General features: G+C 37.8%; 1 protein-coding gene across 3 annotated transcripts in view; it reads right to left on the reverse strand.

Moving 5' to 3' along the window:
- LOC139984183 (rho GTPase-activating protein 18-like) overlaps positions 1–17,046 on the reverse strand; it is an 87,886-nt gene that overhangs the window by 13,844 nt on the left and 56,996 nt on the right. For all 3 annotated transcript variants that reach the window (XR_011798967.1, XM_071997961.1, XM_071997963.1), the window contains 4 exons: positions 11,207–11,310; positions 5,639–5,710; positions 4,340–4,508; positions 410–501 (listed from right to left, as the gene is read on the reverse strand). Coding sequence is in view for 2 of the 3 variants with exons in the window: in XM_071997961.1 (XP_071854062.1) it covers positions 410–501; positions 4,340–4,508; positions 5,639–5,710; positions 11,207–11,310 (437 nt within the window). In the remaining variant the exon portion in view is untranslated. The remainder of the gene's footprint in view (positions 1–409; positions 502–4,339; positions 4,509–5,638; positions 5,711–11,206; positions 11,311–17,046) is intronic.

Genomic DNA, 17,046 nt, shown 5'->3' on the forward strand with positions numbered 1-17,046 from the left:
TAGTAGTGAAGTTTTGTTCTGTACACTAGTATATATAGTTGGGCACCTGCATACAATTACAAAGCAAATTATTCAGAGAAATATAAATAGTTCTCTTGATAAACTTGAATAACAGATAATTCAAACTGGGGGAAGTTAAGGCAAATCTACAAAAAGCTCACCCCCCCCCCCAGAGAGATGTAACCATAGATTTCTGAGATTTTATAATTTGCAAATTCGAATCGCTATAGACACAAAATACAATGAAAAGGAAAATTTATGTCTATCAGGGTTTTCAATATGCTTTCATAATCTGAAACTAATAAAGAAAATAACAATGTTTTGCTTTAATGATAATAAGTTGTTCAAGAACTGAAAAAAACATATAGTGAACTTTAGGAAAACTTTCTAAAACTTCTTTTAATCTCACCTTTGAAAGAAAAATAGGAACTTCAGAATCTGGTTTGAGGTCCCTGTCTCTTTCAACAAGAATGGAAAGTGGAACACCAAAGACTCCGTATTCTGTCGAGAAACCGAAATAACATAAATCAGCCTGAGACATAACGGAAGGTAACACAAAACAGAAGACATTCTAGCACAATAATATGCTAGAATGGCCAAGAAATGGTGACAAATGTCTTTACTTGTGAACTATACACATTACTTGTTAAAGACTGAGCTGTTTTGCCTAAATCTGTAATTCAAAATGGAAGTGCGAGTCATCATGGCTTCCCAGAAACATTATCCGATTCCAAAAGGACTTTTTAAAAATATTTTGAAAATTTTGGCTCGGTACAATTTGAGACGATTACTTGTGACTGTGAATAGTTTTCTCAAAATGTGAATGTGAATGTTTTCTCAAATTGTGATTTTCTCTCAAAAAGTGAAGAAACACAAAACAATTATTTTGTTAGTCATCATATTGACTATAAATCAGGGTTGTCCAACCTACGGCCCGCGGGCCACAGTCTGGCCCCCCGTAGGGTTGCGTCCGGCCCGCCAGAGATGCTTGTACAGTACGAAATTTTAGTGAGCAGATTTATTGATAACAATTTGAAGCTATATAATCAATCATTCGAACCTTCTGGGTCCAAAAAACTGCATACAGGTCAGTTAATTTGTGTGACACTCTCAGCGGAGGGGGGGGCGGTTGTACTTTATTCATCTGCTTTATCAGGAAGGAAAATAAATCAGTGCGCTCCGCGCGCAGTGCTCACATTTTGTTGCCTTGGGCTTTGGGCAAAAAAATCGAAAAATCGAGCGTAGGGTTCATGAGGCCCTCTCCTTCATCATAATCATTCCATGTGGCCCTCCTCTGCAAAAGGTTGGACAACCCTGCTATAAATGCTCTTGTATTAGAGATTTATATCCATCCATGAATGTAAAAGTCTGACCTACTCTATGCAGTGTAACTGTAAGTAACACCACAATTCCACCCATTAACACACCAACAGGTTTACTTTGAAATTTGACTATTTTTCTCCTTCCGTCAAAAACAACAGCCTCAGCGTGAGCATGCATTTATCTAACTTTAACTTCCGCCCTATCACCTATCTATATAAGCACACTTCAAATTTTTGGGCAACAAAGATGATCAGTTTAATGGTGATACCGAACGTGACATGTAACCACACTCCGCCGTCCGCTAATGTGATCCAACCGATGAGTCACCGTTGGAGGAAGTTTACATTAATGTGTTCATGTTATTTGCTTTCCTAGGGAGTGACAAGGAAATGTTGTGTCCACTCAACTCTCCATAAATTAGGAAATACTTGCAGATACGTTGACCTTTGTATAAAGGTTGATAATATAAACCCATGCATCAACCATACTGATGATGGGTTATCGTTTGCAATGACTCAATCAAAATGTTGATCTTAATGTAGCCGGTTTAGTATTTATAAATTTAGGTAATTCCCTAGGTTTAGGAAGCCAACAGTTACTCACTTGAAAGCCTACCTATGGTTCCTTATAAGCCTATTAACTATACTCCACATCTCAACAGATTCATTCAAGTTTTGAATACATGCATGAGGTCAGTGAAGTTCTCATGAAGAAATATCTACACCGCTTTGTTAGCAAAGGCACACACCGATTCAACTCACAGTTGTTTTGCAAAAGTGTTTAATATCCAAGTCACATGACTGGCACGCACTGATCAACATGTTCGCAAACCCAGTCGACAAACCTATTCAGTTGTGTTGCACAAAGGATCGAGAAATAGCCGTGACTAAACCAGTCTTTATTGTCGTAACTTTTGCATGCATTATGAGGAAGTCTATTTAAATGATATAGTCATTCCTTGTTTGCTTTTGTTTTTGTTTTTTCTTCAAATTTAGTAATCCTGTCCTTCATTGTGTGATTATTGCACAACTGCACTGAAATGGATGTATGGAATAAAGAAAATAAATTTAGGTGTTTTCCCATGCACATTTAGAAATAGGATCATAGACATAAACCTTGGTATTCAATCATAGAAAATCACCACTTCATGTGCCTAATAATTACTGCTGTTGTCTCCTTATACTGTATTTAGCAATAATAAAAAGAGGGATTTTCCAGTTTGAACTCAGATCAAATAATCATGATCTATTTGTTTCCTGTATTGACTTGTCAGTTTGGAGATGGGGGTTACCCCTAAGTTAACTATCATTCTCCAAGCAACGATATGATTATCTTGCAAGAAAAAAAAAGACCACTCCACTCTCTAATCCCTGCCCCACCCCCACCCCTTTACTCCCATGTTTCTTTTCTATTTTTTTTTTTAGGTTTTATCTGAAAAGCCTTACATATATGAAGCCAGTAAAGCCCTATCTTTATCTGAAAGTGTAATTTGGGCATGGATTGTTAGCAGTAATAGGTAATGAATGTATCTTGTGAGTTGTTAAAACTTGTTCTCAGCCAGCCAGATGCAAGAAATAAAAGTTCTGTTGGAAAGGGAGCACAAAACCATAGAGAACAAAAAAGGTTAGGAAACATCCTCGTTACTAAGGCAACGAGGAAATCACAAAAATGACAGCAAAGTCATAGGAACTCTTATTAATCTCTTTAACTTTACATATAATTTGAACAAAACAAAAGCTCTCTTATTATTGTCTCACCAATGACTCAGATCCTGTCCCCCCCCCCCACCCTCCCTCCTTCAACTACATAGTTTCACTCTCTGCAATGTTAGTACAAATTGCCAAATGGTTGGTCCATAATAATGCAATTTTTCTGTTCAATTTCACCTTTGTGTATTATGAAACATCTACAAGCTGATTCAATCCAAAGATGGTTCAATTCATAGCTCATTTTTGATTGAATATTACATCAAACTACAAAATGTTAGACTGCCTTCAAAATCAAAAGGGAAGCCGAAAGCAACACCATACTTCTGAGAGGGGAACTTCCTTTATGATAACTTCCTTTATAATCTTTGTTATACCTCTATACCCTTGTGCCTGTGGTTGCTTTTTAGCTGTGTTAATATCTACTCTTCTGTCCCTCTTTGTAACATATGTTCATTTATAACCATAGGCCTCTTTGTTACATGCCCATGTTATAGCGTGTGACCTCTATGTCTCTTTGTAGCATCTGTCTTTGTTAAACCCATCTGTCTTTAGGTCACATGTCTTTGTTATATCTACCCATATGTCTCTCTTTGTAGCTTCTCTTTACTATATGTACTCATAGGTTACCTTTGTTGCATCTCTCTGTTGTATCTACTCCTATATATCTATATGTTTCATCTCTTTGTTATACCAACCCCTTTGTCTTTAAGTCACATGTCTTTGTTATATCTACCCATATGTTTCTCTTTGTAGCTTCTCTTTACTATATGTACTCATAGGTTACCTTTGTTGCATCTCTCTGTTGTATCTACTCCTATATATCTATATGTTTCATCTCTTTGTTATACCAACCCCTTTGTCTTTAAGTCACATGTCTTTGTTATATCTACCCATATGTTTCTCTTTGTAGCTTCTCTTTACTATATGTACTCATAGGTTCCCTTTGTTGCATCTCTCTGTTGTATCTACCCCTATATATATCTCTATATTTCATCTCTTTGCTATACCAACCTATATGTCTTTAAGTCACATGTCTTTGTAATATTTTCCTTTTATGTCCTTTTGTTACATCTCTCTGATTTATCTAACAATGTCCCTTTGTTTACATCTCTTTGTTGTTACTACTCATGTCTCCCCTCACTGCATCTCTTTGTTATATCTGCAACACCTGTCTTTAAATTCACCTCTTTCTTTTTATCCATTCATTTATCTCTCCTTTGTTCTATCAATTATGCCTCCCTTCGTTACACATCGACGTAATTAATCCACTCCTGTATTCCTATTCCTCGTCTCTACAGTTCTCTCACCTTTAATTCTCTTCTTGCTGGATTTCCTGATTGGTCGATAACTGATCCCCACTCTGTCAAACATGGCTGTTAGTTCTATTAAGGATATCTGCCGGACTTTCTCGATGTCTCTCGAGGAGAGGAAGTCGACTGGTGTAATGCCAAGGCTGTCTTTATCTAAAGTAATGTTCTGTTCAAAGCAAAATATAGACAACATGATTCATACTGATGACAATCAAAGATTGGCAGCAAAGATCAAATTAAAGAGGAATAATGTAGCATGGACACTGTGAAGTTCGGACACCTAAGCCTTAAAACACCCCAATACTATAACTTCCTTTTATTGAGAAATATATATGTAAGTATTTGCTTGCACACGGGTCATTTTGGAGAAAAAAATAACTGTAGCTTCGTAGTTTTTGTGAAATTGGCTCTTGCTGTAGGTTGGCATGGTGAAATTGTTTATTTCTTAGGGGTGTCCGAACTTCGCAGTGTTCCGAACTTTGCAATACTGACTATACTACAGTATCTATCCCTGCTCCTCCCCATACCCCACCTACAACTCTCTGACACCCTGAAAATGAATGTTGTAGGAGAACAAAGAACCATGTCCCAGTTTGATTGATTTTTCCGCAAACAGTTACTTTTAAATTACCTTTTTCATGAGTTAGCATTACAGGTTAAACTGGCAAATTTTGCAAAATTTCAGTAATTTCCGCTTCATAATTTTGAAATGTAACATGACTATAACCAATTAATGAACAACGTTATTCGTTTTACAAGCATCAAATAGAAAAAAATATATATGGAAATCAACTAAAAAAATTGTTTTAAATGTTTATAAAAAAGAAAAAATTAAAATTAAAAAACAAAGCCAAAATACAGCTGGAATATAGCAAATTGTAAAAGTATTCCATCAATGTATTTCAAACTTCAAATCAGCAAGCTAGATTTTACCTAACAGTTTCATAATAACTAGGAATGAAATCTCCCTCCCAGCCACCTCCCCCCCCAATCCCCGTATAAAAGAAAATGAAAAGTAGGTATTTTACCACAAAAATACCTAATCATTCCAATAATAAATTTATGACATCACAGCCGGATCTGATGTCAGAAGCCAAACACAAAATTCACTGAAGCGGAACACTTTGCAAATTTAGGTCATTGTTGTATCTGTAGGAGATTCTACTGAAAAGCCAACTTCAATATTACTAAGATTACATTGTTAATATGACAATAACAAGAAAAATATGGGGAGTCTGCAATTTTTAGTTACTTCAAAACAAAATAAAATTTTCAGGTAATTCGATATATACTAACCGGTAAAGTTGTGGTAAGGCTTTTGAATAGCTCCTCCTGACGAATAAATGGAGTTGGAACACCGTTGAAATCCTGGGGGAGAATAAAGGGGAAAAATGCAAAATTTAGTAAAGAAAAATTGGTAACAAATATCAAGTCATAGATCTATCTCCCCTTCTATCGCAGAAGGAACTACACACCTAAGGCACTGTGTCCAAAAGAACATCTTCAGCAGCTGCAAATTCCTGCTCAATGAATAACAGACAATAGAGATTGTTGTCTCTGAACACCTGCAGTGTCTATTGTGTGAAACTGTGGAGCAAGATTATGTTCTATGCAGCCTGGCTGCATGATGCTGCAGCCCCTTCAACATCCTACTTTTGACACAGTGCCTAATTAAAACTAACACCACGAGTCTGGCTATTCCTCTAAACAAAGAGGGTGGGGGGGGGGAGGGAAAGGGGTAAACTGCAGACAATTGTTGGAAGGAAAATGGTCTTTTTATGAAGTCACATTTATTGGAAATGAAATTGTAATTCCGATGATTTTTAGTATAATACAAAAATTTCCTTTCTGAAAACTGTCTTCTTGCTGCAAAATTATTTACTTAAAATTTCAGAAACAAAATTAAAGCTGACAAAAAACAAACCAAGAAAGATCAAGAACAAAAAATATGAATAACTGACAATATTGAAAACAGAAAGATGTTGGAACAATTCACCTTCTGTGCAGTCATAAGTTGCAGAGCATTTTTATGGATTTTTTTTCTTTCTTTCGATCTCTCAAGCTCATAATTATCAAGTTTTACATCAAAAAGAAAAAAGAAAAACAAGGTTATGATTATGTCTGTAAAATGGAAGTTAACACTAGTAGTAATGAGACAGCGTCGGACTGTCTGGGCTAATTTCTGGCGACATTGTTTATCGTTTACCGCAAACCATCGATAAGTTTCCATCCGGTGTCTCTCTTTGAGATCTCCGAGATCTTACCAGCAATGGCTACGCTTATCTCTGGAGTATCAGAAATCTCATTTCAATCCTTAATGGTTGTTTTTAAGTCTTGGTTTGTCTTTTAAAGGCATTGAAAACTCGCCCCAAAACGCATGCTGCCCTCTGAAAAAAAGTTAACTTTCCGTTGCTTGCAAGTGAAGTGGTTTTCTTGTTGCTACAAAATGCAGACATTAATGAAACGTGATACCTTGTTATCTTTTATCTGGACCTGAGATGTCCATCGCTGCTGTGTACACTGTGTTGTGGGTATTGACCGTAGCTGCATGTATTGACTGTACACTAGTGTCTTATTACCGACGGTAGCAAGCTGTGTGTGTATTTTCTGGGATTGATGGTGGTGTCCAACACTTCTGTTACACCTCATTCGAAACTATGTCAGATTACTGGCATCAGACGTTTCTTTGTGCCCTAGTCTTCACTCCCTTCAAAGCATGTGTGGTTGGGTTTTGTTCGTACATATACATGGTCCGTATTCCACCTCCAACTACATGTCACATTCATAATATAAATAAACTAGTTTGTCTTTCCGGATAAACATCGTATAAGTATCGTCGTTTGTTTTTGCCACGATAGGTGCGATAATCTGTTTTTACCATTTAAAGACAAGTGTTAATTCGCAATCATGATTCTATTATTCAGACTAGGCTATACGCATAGCTGCGATGAGTTCACATTTTTCGATATGCGCCTAGGGTAGATAAGTGCCGTGTTTTACGTGTACAAATCTATTCCGACAGAAATGCGACGAGAGGCACGCCAAACACAACCAGTTTTGTTAATGCCACAGTGATTGAATTATCTATTTTAGACACTACTTCAAAATTCTACAACCAAATTTTTTCAAAATCTATGCAAGGTAATTTGTTATTCAGTTCTACAGTATTCAAGCGGGAAGTCTGAAGTCTATGAAATGTAGAATAGAGCAGGGCTTGAACGTGAAAGAGATTCTACAAGTACATATTATTTATCAAACCGAGAATAAATTGCACCATTTCAGAGGATCAGCAGCAGAGGTGACCAGAAAGTCATAGATATGAGTGTGCTAACTTGCTATCTGACCTTATCTTCTTACAAAATTTAACAATTCAATTATATAAGGAATCCTCCAAACCATTACTATCTACTGGTCACATCTACTATCTTATTTCTTGGCCATTGAAGACAACGACCCCGCCCACCTCACCTCCATGACTTGACCCTTTAGCTACCCTAGATTTCTCGATGCCTGAACTATTTTTTTACCCCTCGGCTCTGCATATAGATAGCTTCCCATTGAGCGAACATGACAAAGGGAATTACCATTAGGATATACCGTGCATTGGCTAATTCCCCTATCAGATCTATCGGTCATTTTAACGACCATCCAAACATCCCTTACGTAAAATGTATGCATCCTTACGGAAGGTGGAATAACTGGGATTTCCTGTGATGTCATTTAGAATCACGACTAATAACTGTTAAATCTATCTCGAATTAAGATTTCTAAATGTCAAGCCGAAATGATCAATATTTATCTGTGATATCTGGCCCACATAATAACAGAAGATTTGATTATTGGTTAGAACACTGCTTCCTAACCTAAGAAGAGGGGGAGGGTTGACATATTCCTCTGGGGTGTAAAGTAGGAATTGGGAATGGGGGAGGGGGGGGGGAAGTGGGGAGAGTGTGCTACCATTATAGGCATAAATCCATTCAAAGGAAGCTGGTAAAGGGGATGCAAAAGGATTTTCTTTGTTTTTCAATTTCTAAGGGGACATGCAAGTGATGAAAAAGTTTAAAAAGCAACATGGGTTTAGAAGATTGTCATCACTGGTGGCATAAAAGAATTATTTTAGGGGTGAGGGTGAGGTAAGACGGATGAGGGGATTTCTTGCCTTCTCTATTCTATCTCTACTGCCATCAATGAGTTAACTCAGTATATACTTTAGTGTTTTATTAAAACTTCTCAAAAAAACAACCGTTCCTCCCCAACCTCCCAAAGGGAAATGTATTGGAGCTAATTCACCAAATTATAGTAATCAAAAGATTGTTCCTTTTCATTATCCCAACCATTTTCTTGCACCATCCCCCTACACCCATATCCCCTGCACCATCCCCCCTACACTCCCATCCCCCAATGGCAAATGGCTCATTACAGGACTACCATTAACCGAATGTAGGAAGACGCACTTTATTGTCTAAACTAGAGAGGTTTATTAAGAAGAGGTTGGTACTTTCATATCAATTATTTGGTTGCTTATTATAAAAAGCTTACAAAAGCACTCCATCAACATGTACTAGAACTTCGAAATGAAACTGAGGGGGGGGGGAGGGGGTGAGGAAAGAGAGAGGAAGGGGTGGTTCTGTTTGTTTTGTTTTTTTGGTTCTCTTTTCTATATGTTAAGTTCTGTATTTTTTTTTAGGGGAGTGTTAGTACCTGACAAGCCCTATAGGGTTTTTTTGTACACTTCCTTTCATAAGTTTTGTTTCTTATCTCCTTCTATGTCATACGTCATACTTATGTTGTGATAGAACAAAAATAAATAATTGAAAAGAAATGAAATGAAATGCGAGTAAATGCTAACCGCAGAATCTAGTATACGGTGATCTGAAGCCCTTTAAACTATTCGACGTCCTGGCAAATGGCCAAGTGTGCGTTGTACACCCCTGGGTATACTTTTAAGAACCACGCTGGCCTAAACTCTACTCTACTTGGAATTGCATCCGTAATTAACTTACTAACAGACCAATTACAGCTGATGGATGAAAGTAAATACGGTAAAGTGGGGATACTTCCTGAGTGTAAACCTACTCAGAGGTCACCGGCAGATTGCCGTGTTTTCCTACCGAGTTTATTTTGCGAGGAAACAATTCTGTAACCTGGAGATGTTAATGTTCGTCGAGGAAGTGATGAGTCATCTATGACCAAGTCTAAACATTCTAGGATGATAAAACAGATGCTCTAGACAGCATTGGTGCATCCCTTAGGAGAGGAACGTTTAGTTCAAGGTGCCCATTTTGGAGGAGGGGGGGGGGGGGGGTTAGGGAGGGGAGTAAATTACCTTGGAGGGGTAATGAGATGATATGTTGCTGGTAATGGCAATTATGCTGCTGACAACAAAAATTATAGTAGAAATTATAGTAGGTTCCTTTCAATCTTAAGGTCCGCATCCAGTTTAACAGAGTTGTTGACAATTGACAATTCATAATCATGGACTGAATCTAAGAGACTGACTTCGGTCAGCTTGCGGCTTTATTGGCCATTATTGGCTTATCAGAGCCACAAGCTGACCGATGTCAGTCTCTTACATTCATATTTAACGTCCATGATTATGAATTGTCAACAACTCTGTAACTGGATGAAATACATTAATCTTGGAGTGACTCGAACTCGGGACCTTATGATTGAAAGGCACCGACGTTAACCACTGAGCTAACACTCCCTAACTATCCAGATACACTCCCTTACTATCCAGATACTGTGTGAACAATACATAGTCAGTCACATTGGATTGCTTCGTAGAACACTGCAGAGGAAGCTGCATCATCTTGCAGCCAGGCTGTGTAGGATATATGTCATATTTTGTGCTTTGAAGTTTCGAGAATGGGCACTGCTGGCCTGCGAGGTAAGTCTCTATTGTTTGACATTGAGGAGTCACCCTTCCTTGCTGCAGGGGATTTTGCAGCTGCTGCAGTTTCTTATTTTCTGACACAGTGTCTCATTAAAGCCCATACCAAAAGTGAAAGATTTAAAGAGACAAAAATCAAAGCAAAATATGGCCTTTTTTGATACTTGAGGTATAAATAATAGAAAACTTAACTTTTATAGAGCCGTGAAAAACTTAAATTGGTTGCATGAAGGTATGTAAGGATAAATACACACTTTTGGAGAAGAAAACAAAGTGAATTTTAAAATGTGAGTTCTGGAAAAATACTCATTTTTGTTACTATTATTCCCAAGGATAATAATTTTCCCTTTCCCCACATTCACTAACCCTATCAATTTGTATTTGATGGTTTTTGATGCTTACTTTGTAACAGGCAATCCCTGTTTTTTTTCTGTACCACATGTTTGAGTTTTCCTCCTTATGTAAATTACCTTACTTTTTTTAACTGAATATTCATATAGTCAATATTTGGCTAAATAATAGAAATACTTTCCAGAGAGATGACGAATACATAATACCATAAGATTTTCAACGGCAATGGCTTTTCCTAAAACCCTTAATAATAACAATAATAAATGAGACTTATATAGCGCCAAATCAGTAAACAAAAGTCACTGCTCAAGGAGCTTTACAAAGAAAGTAAATTAATTTACCAAAAAAATGGGTCCTAAGTAGACTTTTGAAAGATTATGGGCCAGAATAGACTAAACAAACAATCTAGCAGAATAGTTTTGCATTTGTGAGGAAAACTACTGAGAATTACCTTCATGTCCCTGCCCAACCCCCCACCCATCCCCTCCCTCTTGCTCCACTTTTGTAACCCCCCTGGCCAATGAAATTAATTCTATGTCCAATTGATCTTTCTTTCATAGCCTGAGAATTTCTTATTCTCAGCTCTCCTGTTATTATATGCTTAACTGCCAGTTGCTTACCAATGTGGAATCTGGCGTTCTTTGGCCTCCATCAAATCCGACAACCTCTTTGGCACTGGGTACTTGCACAGGCTCCGTGTGTGTGAAACTTAAAATCTTGACACCTGCAAGAGTGAAGATGATGGTTCAAATTATAAAGTTGTATTAATTATCCGTGCATTTCATAGGTGGCTCAAAATATAGAATAGACTTAACATACAACCTAGCAGAATAGTTTTGCATTTGTGAGGAAAACTACTGAGAATAAATCAAGAGTATTTTGATTCAAGTACAGTCTTTTCAAATACAGTCTCAGATAATATCGCTTTCAGTATATCAAATATTTGCTTCCAGCCAAGATTTTGAATTAAATGGTTTTTAACAGGTTTTAGTACCGAAACCGATTTTTGCCGACCGGATTTTGGTATTATATTTTATTTTAAGGAAACCGAAAACCCCAAAAAAGACGAAATTTGAATTATGCCAGGACAAAGAAATAGGAAATTGTGAACCCTGTCATGGATTTCAAGGAAAGTTGCACCATCCTCCTGTGTTAAAACTTTTGGTAGAGTTGGTAGGCAAAGGGCGGATCTCGTAGAATTATGAAGTAAAGTTTGTTTAACAGTCATTCCAATCAAATCAAAAGGAGTTTAACCCCGGGTCGACCTCGCGAGGTTTGTTTCTATAGAATAGACAATTTTTTAATTTTTTTATATTTTTTCTTGGAAAAGTTGTCTATCTTCAGTCAGGGAATTGCTGGTAAATGAAGTCTTTATATAATTACATTGTACAGCTAGCCATTAACACACCCGAGCTTAGAGTCGAAGAGCTAATTAGGGAGGGATTTAACAGTCATTCTACTCACGTTAAAGCTTATATATTCTCTGTAAAAGACAACTGAACAGAAACAGAAAGACTTTTGTTGTATTCATAAAATATTCCAAAGCAGTCTTTTATAATAAACATCAAAAAGCATGGCATGCACTACTCATATCCTCTTCATTAACTTGTTTTTCATTTTTTCATTTTTTAAACACAAAATATTAAATCCATTTGGAAGAACAAAAAACCCGACCTGCTCATTGTGACTCAATATCAAGTTATTCATTTTGGGGAATAATCAAGTTTATTTTATTGTAAGTGTGAAGAGGTTTATACAGGAAATATTCCATTGAAGCATATCGAACCAGAATGGAATCGAGACCCCCTTGAATTTTTGAAAAAGGGAACAAAAAAAAAGGACACAAATCTGTTTACAATTTTGTGAGATTTATACAAACGCACACACACAATACAACACTAACTGTATGAATATTGATTGCTGTATTAATTTTCACAATTCTACATTGTCGGTGATTCTGTGGTTTCAGAGGGGCACAATTTTGTAAATTTTTACACCAAAGTCACTTTTAACCGCGGTTCTTATACCCATAGGGCTTAAGCGTCATCTGTAACTATATTGCCACCAAATATGCTAGAACATGAAATAATAGTCCCCTGTATGATAAGACTTCTACAAGGATTTAACCACTACCCACAATGCATTGTTCCAGTGACCGAGACCTTGATTACTGTAACTGAAGAATCCTCATGGCCTGGGAATAAATTGGAGGGTGTCAAACTCCCAGAGGGTACTTTCACCTCCAGCCAAGGGGGGGGGAGGGTCTCATCCTCCACTCGAGACACAACTTTCATTTCTTTTTTTTATTTATTTGTGTTATCACAAGATTCAGGTGATAACTCCCTCAGGAATCTGACCCCCAACATCTTAATCCTCCTTTGTAGGGGTGGGGGGGGGCGGTATCAGATCCAGGGCCCCAGTTAAAAATAACAAGTGCCAAAATTTGGTGGATCAGGGGTGACCCGTGATCATGATGGCAAATGACGTCATGTCCAGTTCCCAGCTGATACAAGGGTGCATACAACTATTACATACATGTGGAAAACATCGACATGACTTGCTGCGTTGTATGTAACTTCCTGTTTGTTGATCGCCAGCTTGTGGTCTGATCCCCCGCGGAGAATTCAACGTAGATGAGAAAGTGGATTGAAATATTTGTGGTTTTGGAAACACACTATGAAGATTGGAGGATTAAGTGTGAAAGCACTCTATGACATTTTGTCGGACAAATCAGTGGCGGAGCGTCCATACAGTCAGGGGGGGGGGCGATGCCCCCCTGACGGACTAAAATGGACTGCTGGCGCCCTTTTCAGCTCTTTACCACTTTTTACTTATTCGTGATTATTGACTTTTTTATTGCTCTCTCATCTACTTAACATTTGTCACATGTTGTTGGTGTAATTTGGCGATGACACCTATTTATTCTTCGTTTATCTGCAAATTAGCCAGGCCCGGAAAGGGTCATTTCCGGCGATCTAGGGAGTATCTTTACTCAAAAAAATTTCTGTACGCTACGCGCCAACCAGTGGTGGCGCTCCGTTTAGATAGTGTCCAGAGCTGTATATAGCTCTGATAGTGTCGATGGCGCCCCTACAGACCATTCTCGCCCCTCCTGACCAATACCCCTAGCTCCGCCACTGGGACAAATGGCAGTGAAATGTCACCTACGGTTTATGTATATAGGAAGTTAAGGTGGCATACTCCTATTAGAGTCTATATCCATCCGCCTGATTGTTCTCCTTCAGGAAAAGTGCCAAAATGTAGGAGGAGAACATCTTTTTGGACCTGTTATCAATCAGGAACTGGTTTTTTTATGGCTTGCATGTTGAAGCCCATTAATAGAAACTACATGTTGTAAAAAAATTGGGTCAAATTGAGGCAATTTTTGACCTCTTTAGGCCTCCCAGGAGCAGCGTACGAAAATTGTCACCCATGTAGGCTGCCCTGTTGTTTATTAGGAAGTTAAAAGAACATCATCTGGGGTTGAATTATTAGAATTTCCACAACAATAATAATCAGGCAGTTATTTATACGATGCTTAAGAGACCACGAATGTGGGAGAAGCCTGTGAGGGCTTGTGGATTACGACTTCCATGTCAGGTGGCTTCCAATGCAACACTTTAACTCAAATTTGGAATCTTTTTAATTTAGAAGTCATTTAAGATGGGAAAACTGTCAATAGATCTTGGATGAAAAACCCTCCTTACTATGACCCTGCCGGTGATCGAACCTCCCGATTGCTAAGCCTCATTGCTTCAAATGGCATCGCCTTTATCCGCTCCGCCACAGCACGAGTACGAAACGATGAACTAACATTACCATTTTAGTAGACCTCCACCGATGAGCTGATGTCATCATCAATGTGGCCTTGAAGGAGCATTGCAGACAGGGTCTTGATAACATACTTTTAAAGCTAGATTTCTTGAAAACAGGACTAGCTATAGAACATTTACTACTAGCAATCAAATTTGTCTACATTCTTGAGCTACAGCATATATGATCAAAAATAAAAAAAATCTGCCAAAAAATCATCCTTTATAAAAAATAAGGATTGTAAAGTATTTTTTCTTTCTTGAATTGTGTGGTGTAGATCTGTGATCATTCATCAACGTTAAAGAGGAACTGCCTACTCACTTGGCCAGTAGTACATATTAGTCAGACAGGGTGTAATTAATCAACGTAGCCGAACACAGTCTTGAAGTAATTAAGCTGTCATGTGGAACTTCCTCCCTAACATATCATTGGCTCCTATTTAGCGGGTGAGCAACAATGTCGTTGACTTGACAATTACATGTACTGCAGCAGGGAAAAGTAATTCAGGTACTCGATGGTACACAAGGGTAATGTAGCAAAATTATGTGTGACACAGATAAAATTCGTTCAAACTTACTTTTGTTGAGTATTGATTCATAAAAATGGAAAGTTTTATATACTTCATGAAAGCGGGATAAATATACATAAGTACAGACAGGTCAGTATGTACGGGTGCGTTTGTTTTTCTATCTGACCGAGGACTTGAACAAAAGAATTCCAGGTCCTCGGTTGTGATTTCTAAAGAATCACCACGTCCTCGGAAGAATTTCTATTGTATGGGGTATTGTTAAGGTTAGGGTACATGGATTTGAACAATGGAAAATACAATGGGGTCCTCGGTTGGAATGTAAAACCAACATGTGTGTCTGTGTGTGTGTGTGAATGTGTTCTTTTCTGGTCATGGTAAGAGGAACATAAAGGTCTGCTGCTTAGCCAGAGCTAAAACTTAATATTAGTACTCCCAAAATTTCTGCAATGTTCCATATTATTTTATTATTATACTGAAAATTGAGCTAAACGTGAAGATGGTAAAAATGGATATGGGTAACATTTCAAGGTTTTATTGAAATGTCCTCATGACTGCAAGTGTTCTGAATGTAAAAAGGGCATGGTGGAGTGGGTGGCGTGGGGGGGGGGTGGGGTAGGGGGAGGTAGTGTACTTGAATGGACAGTGGGACTTTGATTTCAGGACGCAAATGACAAATTCACCTCAAAATGTTACCAGGAATTGAACCCTGAATGTACGCATTCTGCACTACAATTTGAATATTTCTAACAAAATGGCACAGTCTTCTAAATTTCCTTTTTTTCCCCCGGCACTAATTTCTAATCATAACATTCTTTTTAATTATTCCAAAAAATGTCACTTTTTTATATACAGTAATAAAATGTTTCTTTTACATTACAATAGTCAAATGGATCAAGATAAACTTTTCAATAAGAAAAAAAGAGATGCAATGTCTATTATATGCAAAGGGACACTTTTGAGGTTTCCCACCTCCAACCCCCCTCCCCCCAACCACCGCCAGCTTCCACCAGTCCCTACACTCCAGAATCAGTTGTAAACCCTTTTAGCATCAACCATGGACATGAACGATCCGAGAGCCTTCATCGTCCAGACTGGACGTTGAATATAATTTCAAGGACAATCGGAAACGAGTCAGTTGCTCGGAGAATGAATCCTCAGTCCGTTTCAATTTAGTGAAATAAGTTTCAATTAAGAATCTGTCTGCAGCTGACTCTCCAGAGAACTTATCTGCCGGCCATTTAGTAGGCACGGTCCCAGGAAATGCATCTGTGCCTGCTACGGAAATGTAAAGGACTCTTAGCCAAAATTAATATTTGCATTTTCACTGTAGGGTTTTATGAGACTATATGTTCATTGCCTACAGTGCACTGCAGCATAAAATGATTTTTACGTTGTGTGTAAATACAATATCTAGGTTTGAATTCTAGAATGATAAATTTTGTGAAAAATCACGTTTTCATCCATAAAAGTAGTTTACAAGATATTTAGTCAGGGACAATTATAGGGCTCCCTTCTTTTCTTGCAGTCATAATTTCTTTTTCTAAATGTATTAAGGTGAAACTGAGAATCCAATTTTCCTTAACCCCCTCATCAGGCTTGCTATGGAGGGGGATGAAGGGGGGGGTGATTGGGTAGCTGAGGTGAAAAACTTGAGAAGATCCACAATAGAATTTTACAAAATACTGAATTAAATTTGTAGTTTTCAGCTCAATGTTTTTGAATTTTTTGATGTTTGATTTTTTTTATTTTTCCTTGTTTTTCTTATAATTCAGAAACCATTTCAAATGGGGAAAACCAAAAGATTTCTCCTGGAACTTCACCTTGGCGAGCAAGGACTCGAACACACAACCTCCCCGATGCTTGGTTGGAATCATAATTGCTTCTAAATGCCACCACTTTCATCCTATCGACCATAACACTGGTATAAACATGTGAACCTGGTGTATTTACTGCCCTGTTGTACTTTGGAGTCATTAAACTAAATATCAAAGAAGCTTAAATCCACCCCTCCCCCCCAGTCTAAGCTGCACCCCCCCTATCAACTGTCATAACAATGTCATGCTATCAAAACAACAGCTGAATAGAAAAAGGTACGCTTATCATTCTTTGATTAATGTT

This window comes from Apostichopus japonicus, chromosome 17 (assembly GCF_037975245.1).
Source record: "Apostichopus japonicus isolate 1M-3 chromosome 17, ASM3797524v1, whole genome shotgun sequence".
NCBI classification, from domain to species: domain Eukaryota; kingdom Metazoa; phylum Echinodermata; class Holothuroidea; order Aspidochirotida; family Stichopodidae; genus Apostichopus; species Apostichopus japonicus.